At 41.3% G+C, this 17,063-nt stretch overlaps 1 protein-coding gene and 1 long non-coding RNA gene across 2 annotated transcripts in view; one reads left to right on the top strand and one right to left on the bottom strand.

Annotated features, from left to right (window-relative positions):
- The window catches only part of LOC131248986 (uncharacterized), a 31,113-nt gene extending 28,654 nt beyond the window's left edge, over positions 1-2,459 (bottom strand). Inside the window, exons 1-2 of the long non-coding RNA XR_009172567.1 lie at positions 2,264-2,459; positions 1,827-1,946 (exon numbers count right to left, since the gene is read on the bottom strand). This is a non-coding gene — a long non-coding RNA (uncharacterized LOC131248986). The remainder of the gene's footprint in view (positions 1-1,826; positions 1,947-2,263) is intronic.
- A 3,936-nt stretch (positions 2,460-6,395) lies between these two features.
- On the top strand, positions 6,396-8,699 carry LOC131249681 (subtilisin-like protease SBT1.8). The gene has a single exon (XM_058250459.1). The coding sequence runs from the start codon at positions 6,396-6,398 to the stop codon at positions 8,697-8,699; it is 2,304 nt and encodes a 767-aa protein (XP_058106442.1).
- Positions 8,700-17,063: the final 8,364 nt, after the last annotated feature.

Here is a 17,063-nt window from a genome sequence, read left to right as displayed (position 1 = left end):
TGCGTGCGTACGTGCGTAGGGGTGGTGGTGTGCGGGCGTGCGTGTGCACGATGTCCTCATCAACTATCATTATGTTGATACATGTGAGTTTTCTACTGCTAGTGATAAAATCCCTTGATATACATTGATACACCACACTCTGACAGCTTAAGCTTTTAGAGTAAATGGTTGTTTGACATGGTATCAAAGCGGAAGGGCCTATGTTCGAATCCCGAGAACAGTAAATATGCCTCGGCAATATATTATTCTCCCACAGGACGTCAAGAAAATCAGGTCCGGCCCAGGTACCAGGAAATCAAACCCAACCTGTTTATGGTGTGAGTGTCCCTCCACCCTTGTCAGTATGTTCCCATGCGGAGTTCCCACCCCGCACGTGCGGGGGGGTACTGGATTGATAAAATCCTTTGATATACATTGATACACCACACTCAGAAGGGGTATTGAATTGATAAAATCCTTTGATATACATTGATACACCACACTCTGACAGCTTAAGCTTTTAGAATAAATGGTTGTTTGACACTCTATTCCAAAAAAAGGGCTCAGACGCCCTTTTTTTCGAAGCAGAGAGGGTTCCAGAGGGCTGGAACCCTAAAATCTCTCCCAAATCTTCGGATTTCGGCGAAGATTCTCCAAATTTCGATGAGGATTTCCCCGGATTTCGCCCAAATACTCGGATTTCTTCGGATTTTGATGGATTTCTCTCCCAAATCGGAGATGCACTAACCAACGAACGAAGCTTCGATTCGAATGGCCCACCAAATGGAAGCTTCCGATGATGGCGATCTCTTGTACAAGGACTGAAATCCACCTGTTGAAAGTTTCTCTGTTTTTTTTTTTTCCTGATTTTTTCGGATAATGATGCCATCCACGTAATTTTTTTTTTTTACTTTCTTGGTCTCTTTCGAAGGGTATCGTGTCGCTGGACTGTGATACCGATAATATCGGCCGATCGTATCAATATTTTGAACACTGGAATTGTCAGCTGCAACTATATGGTAAATTACCCATCTTTCAATGTCAACACGTCGTTAGATACAAGCACACAAGGGAATATAACAGCAGAAGTCGTTTTATTTCGTTCAATCATTTATTATCCAACAGTTCAGGCAATTATTCTATCCACTTAAAATCAAACCAATACATCCGGCAGATCATTAACACAACTTTCTCCCAGAGAGCCCAAGGCATAGGAGAATATCTATCTGAATGTCTCCCTGATCTTGGATACAATCATTAGAACAAGATTGGGTTTCAGCTTTCAATCTTTCAAATGAAAACAAACTTGGATTTGTATCATCAATGTCAATTGATAATAAAGAAATCAACGTTCTTGATGCCATTATGTCGATGACGTACATGCACTGCACGCTAAACCTGACCTGATCTCCCAAGCTGTAGCAAGAAATCTAGTGTCCTAATTGCCTAGGATTGTGCACAATGACAAAACTCATTTCAAGAATACGATGATCTTAAAAAACACAGTTGTGAGAATAAAACAGCCTTCTCAGAATGTCTAGCAGAAACTGCAATGAACTTTAAAGCATTTTACTGTTTAGAAAGTGGAGTAATCTGATCATCTGAGCATAATAGATGAAGTGACTCCCATTGTTTATAGGACATTAAATTCTGTTTTCCATTCAAATTGGTCAAAATCAGTACATAAATCTATGATGCCAGGGCCTGAGAACCGCAAAAGCAATCAGTGCAAACAAGCTTCAGCTATATCAATAACATCAGTAATGCAAACATCAAGATATGTGTAGGAAGGAGAATTCATGAAGTAACTGGGCATAAAGTATGATAATGCGGATTTCCTGACATACCCATAGATCTACTAAGGTTAGACGTGTTTAGCAGCAGGAAGAACACTTCTCCATCCAACAGCAACCCACGCGTCCTTCTCTAAATGCCTTTAGGTAGATGACAATGTCAAATAATAAAACCTGTAAAAGGGCATCAGAAAAACACACCATGTTGCCATTAATTACTTTTAACAGAAAAACATTTATATAAGGGGCTTTTTAGATATACCCAAAACAGGAATGAGAAAAAAAAAAACCTGAGGAGAATTATATGTCAGAGAGATTTAACTATAAATCCAACAAAAGTAATCTAAACATAAGATTCCGCTTTCTATCTTAAAATAAAAATAAAAAAATAAAAAAAACAAAAAAATAAAAAAACAAAAAACAAAAAAAAAAACAAAAAACAAAAAACAAAAACAAAAACAAAAACAAAAACAAAAACAAAACAAACAAACCCGGGTTTTGTTCAATGCTTTCAGCATTTGCAATTGGGCAGAGGTAAAAAACGAAAGCAATTATCAATTTTATTTTTTTCCTTTCCCCCCCTTTTGAAGAAGATCGCAGCAAAGTATCGGTATCCTACAAGTTTCACTGGCCAGGGATACGGAAACAATATTGATATCGCCGATAACTGAAAATGAGGGGTGTGTGTGTGTGCGTGCGTGTGTGTGTGTGTGAGTGAGAGAGAGAGAGAGAGAGAGAGAGGGTCTCGAGTCCAACTGGTTGGACCACGAGTTACAGTCCATCCGGCGGATAATTTGCAGTCTATTAAGTAGGTAAGACAACTAAACCTTCCAATATGTAGGCCCCATCATGAGGAACACCTGGTGCAAAAAATTAGCCCCATATACATTTCAGGGGGACCAAACTGAAAAAAAATAAGAAGAAGAAGAAGCAATGATTAGCCATTAATAAATGGCAAAATACAAAGACCACTTGATGAGTGGATGTGGCTTATTTTTTTCACAATGTGGGGCCAACCTATTGGACATGTTAGATGTCACACGCCCACCCAAGCGATTCGACTTGAGACCCTCTCTCTCTCTCTCTCTCTCTCTCTCTCTCTCTCTCTCTCACACACACACACACACACACACACACACACACACACACACAAAAGATGGAAGCACAACGGTAAAATGTGGAGCAACATCAGAAGGGGTTCTCACCTTGAGGCAAGAGCTGTTGCCCTCAAATCCAGCAACCAATGAAACGGTAATACTAATCGAACAATCCTAGCCATTTGATTGGCGGCCATCATGTAGATGGGCAAAAGAAAATGGTCCATAGTCAAGATTCAATAGGCTAAATCATTGGTTATGACTATTCAATAGGTGTAATTTTCAGGCTATCCTCCATCCACAAGGAGGCTCATGAGTCAAAAAGTCTCAATCAACATACATGTATGCCACATGTGTTGTGGAAGTGTGGATGAGTTCATAGTACATGCAGCATGCATGAAGCTTTATTAAATCATCCAAATACTGGGCCCACACTTTAGGTGGGAGACATCCCCAAATCATACGATTTTTAATATCCCTATTCTTAAATCAGTGGACTTTTGCTTGCTGAATTTGGACCCTTCATCATTTTTTATCGTTAACGATCCACAAAATTGACAGTTAAGATCATACGTTCGATATAATTCTTAATTATGTTCCACACACATTAGGGCCACTATCTGAATGGTTCAGACTAAGGTACATTGTACATGCATACCATGCATGCGATACAGAGTAATAGTCTGCTGAAGTGTCAAATAAGTTCTCATTTTAGAGAAGTGAACTTGAATCTTCTTTAATCAGGGTAATATCCAGCTCTTTTCAGTTAGACATCCAATCATTTCAGATGGCAGACCCCAGCATGCATATGACCTGACCCAAAAAACAGTCCAGTCAACATCACCCAAAAACTCTGTTTGTTTTAATTTTCCTTCTCCCATGTGCATTGCAAGTGCTGCATGCTATTTTTATAATGTTATAAAACTGCATGCAGTTATAGAGCAGCCATATAATGTAAAGTGTAACAGCATGTGGTTCCATACTCCACACTAGAGAAGTTAATTACTGTGTGTCAGTTCACCATAAGCATATCTGATAATATATGGTTGGGCAATATGTGTAGGTGGTCTGAACCGTTCAAGAGGAAGGTCCTATCATGAATATGGGATGGGCAGAGTATGACTTGCTACAAACAATCCCACCCTTTTGATATACAGCAGTTAAAATCATAAGAGTAATCAACGGTTTATATTCTGCCAATTGCTTGAATTGTTAGGAATTAGGATTGGTTTGAAAAAAGAGGACTTTCCATGGCCAATCCAGTGTAAGGCCCACCTCTTGAAGTTGGCATTACACCAATCCAAATGGTCTGATGGGTAGAAGATGGCTTATTTTCAGTGGTCAGTGTAATATCTTTCTTTTCCCATTTAGAGAAACCAGCTATAAAGAGTGAGGAAAAAGAGATCACAACCTCTTTACTCTCAAACTTCAAATGCAAGCCTTCCCTTCATTGGAAGAAGCAAATTACAAGTGCATCCTTTTGGAAAAGACATAAGGTGAAAACCTGGTAGGAACCAAATTTGTAGTTACACATGGCCTCAGTCCTGCATGAGGCCCACCCTTAATGATCAGAATCGTTCATTCAGGAGACTGCATCACTGATGGCCCGCCATGCATATACTCAACCAATTTCACCATGCAACGGTCCTACAGAAAGATGGCAATGATGCACCAACAAACTCCACACTTTAAAACACAGAAAATTTTCTGCTAACCCACAGGCAGCACATGTGCCAATGTGGCAAGGGGTTGAAAATCTCACCATTGGATAAGATGGACTTCCTGTGAAGATTAAAAAAGACAATTGTCAATTGCCCATATTCAGCATACATGTGTGTGGATTCTATCACAAGCAATTTTCAGGATATGCGCTATCCAAAATGAGGCCCACAATTTGGGCGGTCTCATTGTGATTGGTGTAAATGTATTGTGGACTAGTCCCCACCATTTAGAAAATGGTGACCAATGAGCATGGTAGTCTAGCCATTTTCCATGTTATCTTCACTTCTTTTCCCCTATCATGCTTTTCTAGTTTCTAATATTTTTATTCTAGAATTCCCATGGCTACTTGCATATCTGCTCATGAGCACACTCGGGGAGATCCGGGCTGTTCATCAGCTGGGTCCCACTGAGTATTCTGGCAAAAATTCTGGCTTCTATGTAAATCAGGTGGTCCACAGGTGCAAGTTGAATGTGGACCATTTGTTATATTCTGAACTGTCCAGTTCTTACATGTGGACCACCTGATGAAAAGACCAGCTTGATCTTAAGCCATGGCATACACACAGCAGGGCCACATGATAAATTGCCCCAATCTGACACATGTTCCATGCATGTGTGGTAAATGGTCCAACTTTAATGAACAAATGTCCATTGATCAGAGGCCAATTGTCCAATCAATCTTGTTTCAGGCACATGACTGATCTTTAGTGGGTCCCACTATTTGCCCTGTTCGCATTTGAGGTACATGCCACATTTCAGGTAAGAGAGATGCCATAACACAAAGCATACGTTGATGAGATCTGAACTGCTCATCCATAGGGCTCCACCACTGATTATCTACGAACCAAAAAATTAGCCTTGATAGGACAATCCTAACTGTTCAATCGATGAACTTGTTTCAAATTAAACATAAATAATGTCTTTTAAAGTCCACTAGTACACCTCAATTGAAATGGTTAAGATAATCTACGCAGCATGCTCCTTTGCTTCTGGCTCATTCTCTATTGAACCCATTGAATGTGTAGTTTGAACCCCATAAATGTATACCAAGTGTTTGGAATAAACTCAAGCTTTGCAAAGTCCAAAATGCCAAAACCTCTCATTGAAATGCCAGAAGAAAATAAAAAACCAGACGGTACCTCAACCTGTCTTCATGGATGGTTCGGTCCAACTACTGCTACAACCCGTCAAACCACTCAAAGCAGCTCTGGCCCATTTCGCAGAATATCTACTTCATCTAAAATCATAAAACACAGAGAGGATTAACAACTAGTTTGCTGTTAGCATAGTGGTTAAAGTGTTTGATTTTGAGTAGGAGAGGCAAGTTCAAGCTGACAGATGTAATTGCATCTTTTTGACAAAACAATTATCCACCTAACTGACAGGGTTCAATTGAACTCAGTCTGACTATAAAACTTACAGTAACTAACTTCTTTCACATGAAAATATAAATGGTGAAAGGGGTACTTCCATCAAAGAGAAAGTTATGTGAACAACATTTGTAAATTTTTAAATGAAGATATGTGAAACTGCCAAACAGACAAGCAGAAACAGCGAAAGAAATATGAAACTGATCTTTCTAGTCTTAGCAGCTAACTTTAACTATAAAACCAAACAAACAAAAAAGATACGAAATTATATTTTACACTGATTTTCCCACTTCAACTAAAGCCAGTATTTATCGAAATTAGTTTTGGCACTTTTTCTCCTTATAAAAGAGCTCCCTTTCTTCATCCAATGCACCCATCCTCTCCCAAGCCTATGTCCTCTAATCTCAAAGTATCAGGAAAAAAAAAAAAACATGATGGCCTCATTCAAGCCCTTCACCTCCTCCTTCAGTCTATTCACCTTCTACCTTCTTCTGCTCCTCCTCTCTCCACTTTCTTCTTCTGCAACTGCAACCCCTCCTTCTGAACCAGAACCGAAGATGGCATACATCATTCACACCGACAACTATACCAGACCCCCTCAGTTCACCACCCAAGATAACTGGTACACTTCCATGCTAGAATCAGTCGTCGAATCCAACTCCATTCCAAGTATCCTCTACACCTATGACGTCGTCCTCCATGGCTTCGCGGCGAAATTATCAGCTCAAGAAGCCCGAAACGTGGAGAACATCCATGGTGTTATCGGTGTTTACCAAGACAGAAAGATGCAGCTTCACACCACAAGGAGTCCAGATTTCCTCGGGTTGAGCAAGAATTCCGGTCTATGGCCCGAGACCAACTTCGGTGATGGTGTAATAATTGGTCTTGTTGATACTGGAATTTGGCCGGAAAGTGACAGTTTTATAGACTACGAGCTCGGACCAGTTGGCCCAGAGTGGAAGGGAGAATGTGAGAATGGAACTCGATTCGTCTCTAGCTATTGCAACAACAAGCTGATTGGTGCTAGGTTCTTCGCTGCTGGATTCGAAGCCATGTTTGGCCCGATACATGAAGACGATGGTGAATACATGTCGCCACGAGATGGATTTGGGCATGGAACTCACACTGCTTCAACCGCTGCAGGCGCTGAGGTTACAAATGCGGAAATGTTCGGATATGCCAATGGAACTGCCCGAGGCATCGCGACCAAGGCGAGGATTGCTGCATACAAGGCCTGTTGGTTCAGAACATGCGTCGATTCTGACGTTCTTGCAGCAATGGAGAAGGCCATTGAAGATGGAGTTCATGTCTTATCAATTTCAATCGGTGGAATGGGATCCATTCCATACTATGAAGACCCCATCGCCATTGGCGCCTTCGCGGGGGTCAGGAAGGGCATCTTCGTCACGTGCTCAGCTGGAAATGAAGGGCCATCAGCCGTTACAAATTCAGCACCATGGATCACAACAGTTGGAGCTGGGTCACTCGACCGGTCTTTTCCAGCACAAGTCCAGCTTGGGAATGGAGAGCTTTATGCAGGTCAATCTCTCTACAATGAGCAAGTGGACGTCAGCACCATGTTCCCTCTTGCTTATCTTGACTACTGCTCACACTTTGACATAACTCCAGACAATGTCATGGGAAAGATCGTAGTATGCGACGATGCTGATGTTTATGCTGGAATTCTCGTTCAAGATGCCGGTGGTGCGGGACTGATCGCACTGAATGGACAGTATCCAGGAGAAGGTATAATCGTTTCTGCTTTTACATTGCCAGCACTAACAGTGGGTTATGAGGAAGGACAAAAGATCATGTCATATATGAACAGTACAAATCCAATAGCAAGTCTCAAATCTTCAGATCTTACTGAAGTGGGCAAAGATAGAGCTCCAATGGTGGCCTACTTCTCCTCAACCGGCCCTAATGCCATCGTTCCCGAACTTCTAAAGCCTGATGTCCTGGCACCTGGATTCAACATCCTAGCCGCATGGGTCACGGACAAAGCACCAACTTTCGTGACAGAAGACCCAAGGAGAGTCAAATTCAACATAATTTCTGGCACATCTATGTCATGTCCCCACATCGCTGGAGTGGCTGCTCTGCTCCGCAAGGCTCACCCCACATGGTCTCCGGCTGCAATCCGATCAGCTCTAATGACTACTTCCACTGCACTCGACAATGATTTCCGTCCTATCCTGGTGAATAGAGACTGGTCAATAGCAACCCCTCTTGACTATGGTTCTGGCCATGTTAACCCACAAATGGCTGAAAGTCCAGGGTTGATTTATGATGCTGACATCGCAGATTACGTGAATTTCTTGTGCACACTGAATTACACCAAGAAACAGTTGCGGAGTATTGTCAGGGGACCAATTTCTTGTTCCAAATCCAACAAAGGTCCTGGGCAGCTGAACTACCCATCATTTTCAGTGGTTTTCAGTGGTAACAGCACCATCCATGTCTTGACAAGGACAGTGACAAATGTTGAGGAGCTGCCAGAGAATTACACCGTTAGGGTCATTAATCAAAGGCCAGATAAGGTGGCGATATTGGTGAAACCAAGGAGCTTGATGTTCAAGCAAGCATATGAGAAGCAAAGTTACAGTATCATGTTCAAGAACAAGGTGGTGGGAAGGAGAAATGCCACTGAAACTGATGATACGGAGTCTGCACACGTGATATGGGAGAGTGATAATCATGTTGTCAGGAGTCCTATTGTACTGACTTGGAAAGCCTGAAAATTCCCTTCCTTTGGGAAATAAATGGAAAGAGTTTGTTCTGAATGATAATTAAAATAAATAATATGAGTAATTTATGGACAACCTTTGACCTGAATCTTTCTTGTAGCAAGTAGCAACAATAGAAGCTTTATGGATGAGACAACAACAACATTAATAATAATAATAACAGCAGCAGCATGACAATGATGATGATGTTGATCGTAATAGCATTGCATGTGTTATCATATCATGTGTGTGATAAAGGATATAGTCATGCTCAATTGAGCAAATAAACAAAAAAGCGGCACCTCGTACTGTGGAGCCCACTGCATGATGTCAGTTGGATTCAGCTGCATGTGGGTCCCAACTACTGAAGAGGTTAAAAAAAAGGGCCTGATTTAGTCTGAATTGCCAGCTGCGTATAACAACATTACCCATCTTTCTGCCTTGATATGTCATCAGCTGCAAGTACACAAGGGCATATAACAGCAGAAGCCGTTTCATTTCCTTCAATCATTTAGTCACCATGTCTTTTTATCCAAAAATTCAGGCTATTATTATTTCCACTTCAAATCAGCCAACACCTTAACATAACTTTCTCCAAGAAAGCACATTCATAAGAACCAGATGGGATTTTGGCATTCAATCTTTGGAAGAAAACAAACCTATTTTTGTATCATTCATGTCAATTCATGTCGATGGCATGCACACACCTCTGGCAAACCATTAACATAACTTTCTCCAAGAAAGCACATTCATAAGAACCAAATGGGATTTTGGCATTCAATCTTTGGAAGAAAACAAACCTATTTTTGTATCATTCATGTCAATTCATGTCGATGGCAAGCACACAGTGCACGTTAAACCTGATTTAGTCTCCCAAAGTTGTAGCTAGAAATCTACTGTCCTAATTGCCCAGGATCGTGCACAATGAGAAAATTGGTTTCATGAATACAACAAAACTAAAAAGAAAGAAAAAAAAGAAGCATAGTTGTGAGGATAGAACAGTCTCAGAACTTCTAATAGAAATGGATATGAACTCTTAAGCATTTCTACTGTTTAGTAAGTAATCTGGTCATCCGAGCATAATGGATAAGAGACTCCGATTGCAACCCGATGTTAAATGTTTTTTTTATTGAATTTGTGAAAATCCAACACAGAAATCCATGATGCCACGGCCTGAAACCCACAATAGCAATCAATGCAAAAAAACTTCAGCTATATGAATAATAACCTCAATAATACAAACATGCAGAAAAGTGTGTCATCCATGAAAGAACTGGGCTTAAAACATTGATAATGCAGATTTCATGACATACCCATAGATCTATTAACAAACAGGTCTGACAAGAAAATGGCAGCAGGAAGAAACCGCTTCTCCATCCAACAGTAACCCACGCATGTCCTTCTCTAAATGCTTTCAGATAGTTAGCAATGTCAAACAGTCAAACCTGCAAAGAGGCATTAGGAACACAGCCAAAATTTCTATTAATGATTTGTAATAGCGTAACATTCATATAAGGGGCTTTTTACATATAACCCAAACTGGGGAAAAAAAAAACCCTAGACTGAGGAAAAATACATCAGAGTGATTCCACCATGAATTCAACAAAAAATAATCCAAACACAGACTCAACTTTTCATCATTCGAATATAATATATATAGGCATTTGCATTTGGCTCATGCGGAAAACACAAACCATATTAGGAGGGATTCTTTTCTCCCCTTTTCACCCCAATCTTCAACTCCCAAATGCAGTTAGCAACAGCAGTAACATTTCAATTTTTTCTTTCTTTCTTTCCTTCTAGAGGGAGATGAGGTAGGTAACAAATGCAAGGAATTAAAAAGGGAATTTTGACTAGACACCTCAGCAATGACAGGGAAATGCCGTAGCTACTCTTTCACATGTGAGATTGCAGTTTTGACAAGGTTGAAAATATTGTTGTTGTACCATTCATATTGGGAATGTATTGCTGTAAATTCATTGGACATGGGATACATACATTTATATTCCCACACAGCAACAGATTGTAAAGTATAATTTGTACAAGTTTGTAGCATGAATACAATACAAATACATAGTATTGGAATCCATTGTATTGAGAGGGGCATGCATCATGGTACAGTATATTCAAATGATATTTTGACCCTTGGGTTTTTCTTTGCAGCAGACATTCTGATGCAGCAACATTATGCGAAAGACTCCGGACAATCCGTTACGTTGGGCCCACAACTAACATGCCCTAGCAAAAAGTAAAAAAATAAAATAAAATAAAAATAAAACCAATCCACTCATTGGCCGGGCCACATATGCATCTGATATGGAGTGTGGGTCATTATTTTGTGTCTATTTGTCTCATACACACATGGCTTGCTTGTTGGGACTTGGGACAGAATGCTTGGCAGTCAAGGAACATGTTCATAGAATGTGTAGCTGAAATGAGGATATTGAGATGGATGAATGGCAAGACAAGGATAGAATTAGAAATGAATGCCTTTGTGAGAATTTAGGAGTAGCGCCAATAGATGATAAGATGAGGGAAAGTAGATTTAGATGGTTTGGTCGTGTGCAACGAAGAACAAGAACTGCGTCGGTTAGGAGTCAGTATGTACAAGTTGAAGGCTCTAAAAGAGCAAGGGGAAGGACCACAAGGACATGTTGGAGGTAGCAATAAAAGACTTGATGACCTATGGTCTGATTGAAGTTTTGGCCCTTGTATGAGTGGAATGGCGGAAAATGATTCCTACAGGCAACCCCAATTAGTTCAGATAAGGCTTAGATGATGATGTATGGCTTGCCTAATTAGTCAAGTAGCCATGTTTTTATGGCAAGGGTATGTTCACTGTGGCCCCCACCCCGATAAATGGCATAAATCTGAACACAGGAGCTATGTTGACACAAGCATGCAAATCTCCTCTTTCTCTCTCCTTGCACCAATTGCCCCAACACTTCTCCACAGACATCACACCACCATTCCAGCTTCACAAGTTCACCAACCAATACCATCTAACTCCTTATCCTTGGCAATTTCTCCACTGACACCAGAAAAGAGTTTAAGAAAGACCTTACAAAAAGAAAGAAAGAAAGAAAGAAAGAAAAATAAAAAGATAAGACAAGATAACACTTTAAGAAACAAACAAGTCTTGAAAATTACAGCCTAGAATCTCCACATGTGCCTCATGCACCACGATATGGGGCTATGGCATACACTAGCTTTCCAACATATGTTTCTCCAAAACCCAAAAAGAAAAACTCATTTACTTGAACTTTATCCTCTTCTTTATATTCTGCTAGTTCACAACTCAAGAATCCCAACTTGTGGTCTCAAAGGCAACTATAACTCAGCTGCTTTAACAGTCAAAAGTACCCCCCACCCCATTGTTTTTTGAGAGGTAAACTCACTGACAATGAAAATATCAACTTTGTTAATCCCTCACTCTTGTACAAGGCAGCCCCTTTTCACAACGCCACATGTGCCAACATGGCACACAAGTCCAAGATCAAAGCCAGCCCATCAAGTGGATTTACACAGTTTAGATGCCCTTGACCAACGTCAGGCTGACTACTCGTTAGTTGGGCCACAATGTTTGAAACAAATCGACAGCGTAGAAAGACTTGGCCTTCCACTTCTTTCATACACTGTGTGCTCCACAAGATGAGAGCCAGCCTAATTTATGGGCTGGAGCAGGCATCTATATGGTGAAATCCGCCTGGTGGGTGGCACAGATCTTGCATCCGTGTGTCATGTTGAGAAACATGGTAGTGCGCAGAGGGGTCTGAAACTTGCAAACCTGTCAAAAAAGAGTCCAAAATCTTTCATACAGTTAACTACTAGTGAAGGCCAAACAACTGTTTGCATAGCGCAATTCTAAAGATAAGCTGGGTTAGTCAAGGTAGACTAAGATGATTTTCTGGGAGGTGGCAGAATACCATGGTATTCCTGCCTGGCTGTATACTACAATGCTTAATATTCAACATATGCCTTAATATGAAAGCATTGTAGTACCCATCAAGAAGCACCATAGAACCACATAACCATTTGGTCTTTCCATATTAAATGCAGTTGTCAGGAGAATATAGGGAAACAACATAGTATTGCCCGAAAGGCAAAAGGCCCTAGGGCATGTTTGGTCCATGGAAATCAATGGAAATAGAAGAGGTTTCCATTGGCATTACAGTTTGAGACGTTTGGATAACAATAAAAGGAGAGGATTCCACAAAACAATCATAGCAGTTTTCCATAATTTGGATTCTTTGGCACAAGAAACTAGGGGACCATTAACTTACAAATATGAGATCTATACTAGCTATCCAGACAAGACCCTAAAAATAGAATCCATGTTTCAATTCTGCTCATGAAATAATCATTACTTCTTTTCTTTCCCTTGGAATTCTACATGTTGGCAAACATGGCCTAAAATTGTGTTCAAATACAGCAGGCCAAGAGAATCAACCTAAACACCATGCCTCCTTTTAAGTCCCTAACACTTGGCACTTCAAATCCTGCTAGAAGTTGAACTTGCTGATTTTATTTATTTATTCATGAAGGATGACGAAATTTTATTAGAGAAGCTCGCTTAAGCAAAAGCCAGGCAAGGAAAGAATACAGCCCCAAACTACAACCCAAAGGAAGAAGAAAGATTGCAAACATCCACTGCCTTAGGTTGGACACCCAACCCACCACTTCTATCTTAATATTCCTCACCACCTCTTCCAAAAAAGCAATCTTATTCTGGAATCAACGGCTATTCCATCCCCCCAAATCACCAAAAGCACCACCATGATGACAAGTCACCACACTGCCTTTCGTTCCTTCCCTATTCCTCCGTTGTGACAAGCCTACAAAAGGTCTTCCATAGACTTAAACATCACCTACAATACTCCAAAGAAGCACTCCCACAACTTCTGAGCGAAAGGGCAGCAGATCAAAGGGTGATCAATCGATTCTGCATCATTCATGCACATAACACAAATGTTGTAAAGATCATATATCTCTTTTGGAGATTATCAATGGTCAATACCCTTTTCCTACCAACTAGCCAAACGACGGGCCATAGAACAATCAATGGGAAGGGTATTTCAATGTGGCAATCGAAGGCGATTTCTGAATCAAACTATAGAAAGATCAAACAGAAAAGCAACGCTAGCTGTGCACATGACACACCATGGAGTCCTTGTCTGCCAAGAAGGGGAAGCATCCTTGCAGATGATCCAACAGCCTCATGAATTCGGCCACTTCCTCATCCAATAAATCTCGCAGGCATGGAGGAGACCACACAACAAAACCTCTCATACTCAGTAACAGTAAGCTACTTTAATGTTCCTCCTTCAAGAAAGGCGGCCCAATCTTGGAAAGTCCTCCTGCAGCAGGTTGTCTCCACACCACATGACCTCCTAAAAATGAACATGACTCCCATCACCATGCAAGAAGGACACCTTTTCACTGAACTTAGGGGATATCAGAGCAATTTCCTTCCACAGACTTGAAGCCAGATAATACCAAAGACTTCTTGACCCCCACCCTCCCTCTTGGGTGCCGGACTTGCTTGTTAGAATCTTTCTCCATAATCTCTCATGTTCCGAGCCAAATCTCCATAGCTACTTACCTAATAAAGCTAGGTTCATGGCTCCCAACACCCTAATACATGCTCCTCCCTCAGCTACCGGCTTGCAAACTTCTTCCCACTTGAGGAGATGAAACTCTTGCTTTTCCTCTGCCCCTTTCCACAGAAAATCTCGTCCTAGCTTGCCTAATCTATCCAAATAGATTGAGGGCAACTGAATAGGGACATAAAGAACAACATATTGGAAAAGGCAGCTTTTATTAGGGTTAAGCGCCCTCACAAAGAAAGACGGTGACGGCTCCACCTTTGAAGCTTTCTCTTGATCCTTTCAATGATCTTATCCCAACAGTGCTTGGCCAGCTTCCCAATACACAAAGGAAGGCCTAGGTATGTCAATGGAAAAGACCCAACCATACACCCAAAAATGACGGCCAACATCGACACCCCATTCTTATCCGACCTCAACATTAGCCTTCAAACCTGAAACCACCTCAAAACATCTTACCATCTTCCGTAAGTTATCCACCATGGCTTCGTCAACATAACAAAATAAAATGGCATCACCGGCATATTGGAGAAGACTAAGCTGAGTGCCCACATTCTCCTCCTTAAAACCTCTAATTAAACCAACTTCTTGACCTCCAAGTAACATTATGCTGATGACTTCAACGAAAACCACAAACAAGAAAAGAGATAGAGAATCACCTTGCCTAAGAACCTTCGGTGCCTTAAAGAAACCTTTCGGTGACCCGTTGACCAAGACAGAGAAAGCAACCGAATGAACGCATTCTTGAATCCAACCTCCATTTTTTCCAACACCCCAACCTTCACAACATGTAATCAAAGAACTCCCAGTTGACATGGTCATAGGCCTTCTCAATGTCTAGCTTGCACACTAAACCTCTTTTGGCTTCCCTATAATTACAGTCAATGCACTCATGGGCAAGCAATGAGAGCACTATCCACAATTTGCCTACCCACTACAAATGCAACTTGGCTCTCGAAGATGACGTTAACCAAAATCCCTGAATGTCGTGAGGCAAGGATCTTGTCTAATATCTTATAGGGGTCGTTGATGAGATTGCGATGAGGACATCACATCACTTACTCCCTTATGTACGTATCAGAGGAAGAGGTGGATCGCATTGATTTCCCTGTGGCTAGGCGAGTACCCATGATAGTGCTAAAGACCCCATGTGCATGTGTAAGCATCTAGAAGACCCCACATTAAGAAGATGCACATGGGCTTCTTTATGAAGTGATCCAGACCGTTGGATCGAAGGGACATGACGATCAGGCCATTGGATCGCATGGATCACATGATCAGGCCATTAATCGTTGATCGTCCACATCATTTTTAGACTTTATCATATTTTAGGATTTAGTTTTTCATTATTTTATATTTGGACACATTATGAGTGTTTTAGTTGATTTTATTTAGACTAAGGCTATTTTCTTTAAAATTCACAAGACATTGGGATTTTTGTAATTTTTAAAACTTCTTGGATCTATAAAATGAGGGGGCATGTGACCTCTCTCCCATTGGATTTTGTGATTAAAAGAGAGAGAGAGAGAGAGAGAGAGAGAGAAAGCTCTTGCTTTCTTCTCCCATCTTTACGCGATTTGAAGATACTTCCATGCGATTTGGAAGGAAGATTGGTGCGAGGCTAATCTCCATCAAAGAAGGTGCGAAGTCTTCATCTATCCCCATACCATCTTCTCTTTTCTCCCCCATGCAAGCATTTTCTTCAAGTTCTTCATTCTCTCCATCCCAGATATTTGTCCTCTCCCAAACAATACTTTCCAATACCCATCCATAATCAAAACCCTAATCGACCTAAACCCATCATCCCACGCCACACGTGTGAACATACGACCACACGTGTGAATCCCAACTGCCCCTTTTGGTTTACTACCATCATTATGTCAAAACTCCATTCTTCCATCCCCAAAACCCTAACCCTAAACCTAAAATTCCTAATTTTCCTACTTTCTCAAATTACCCAAACCTAAACCTAAAATTTCTAATTTTCCTACTTTCCCAAATTACCTAAACCTTAATTTTTACCCTAAGTTGCATTAGGTTTCCTATTTTGAAATAGACTATACCCTATATTAATTGGACAGGCCACATGCCTTGCCTTATATAGCTGATTCTATAGATAGACAATGTATAAATAGGAGATTTTGTATTTATCATTTTACCTTGTATAGTCGTTATAGAACTCTACAAATTCAACCCTTCAAGGTTGTCTCAAATACAGAAAAGCAACGAAGATTCATTCTTTCCAAAGTCTTCATTGTTTTGGTTTGTTTACATGGTATCAGAGCAATACCGATCCTAATCAGGCATCTCTTCATCACCGCCCCTCCCCACGCTCGTCCCTGCGCACGTCCGGCCCTCTCCACGCTCGTTCGGCCCTCCCCTGTCAGATCCGGCTCCTCCCTACGCACGTCCGGCTCCTCTGTTCGATCCGGCCCTCCCCACGCTGTCCGATCCCTACGCAACCTGCTACACCTGCGTCCGATCCCTGCGCACCTGCTACACCTGCGTCCGATCCCTGCGCACCTGCTACACCTCCGTCTGATCCCTGCGCACCTGCTACACCTCCGTCCGATCCCTCTACACCTGCGTCCGCACCTGTGCACGTCCTGCTCTGTTGATCTGTTGCTCGTTTGCTACATCTAATCCCTTTTGTCTTTTGCTGATTGTTGTTCTGATCTTCAGCTGCAAGATACTTTCTTCTTCAGCATCGTTTTGTTTTTATCTAGTCCTATCTATGGATAAAGACTCCCGTACAGAGGCACCACGATGT

This window comes from Magnolia sinica, chromosome 6 (assembly GCF_029962835.1).
Source record: "Magnolia sinica isolate HGM2019 chromosome 6, MsV1, whole genome shotgun sequence".
NCBI classification, from domain to species: domain Eukaryota; kingdom Viridiplantae; phylum Streptophyta; class Magnoliopsida; order Magnoliales; family Magnoliaceae; genus Magnolia; species Magnolia sinica.
This window is presented reverse-complemented; position numbering and strand designations above follow the sequence as displayed.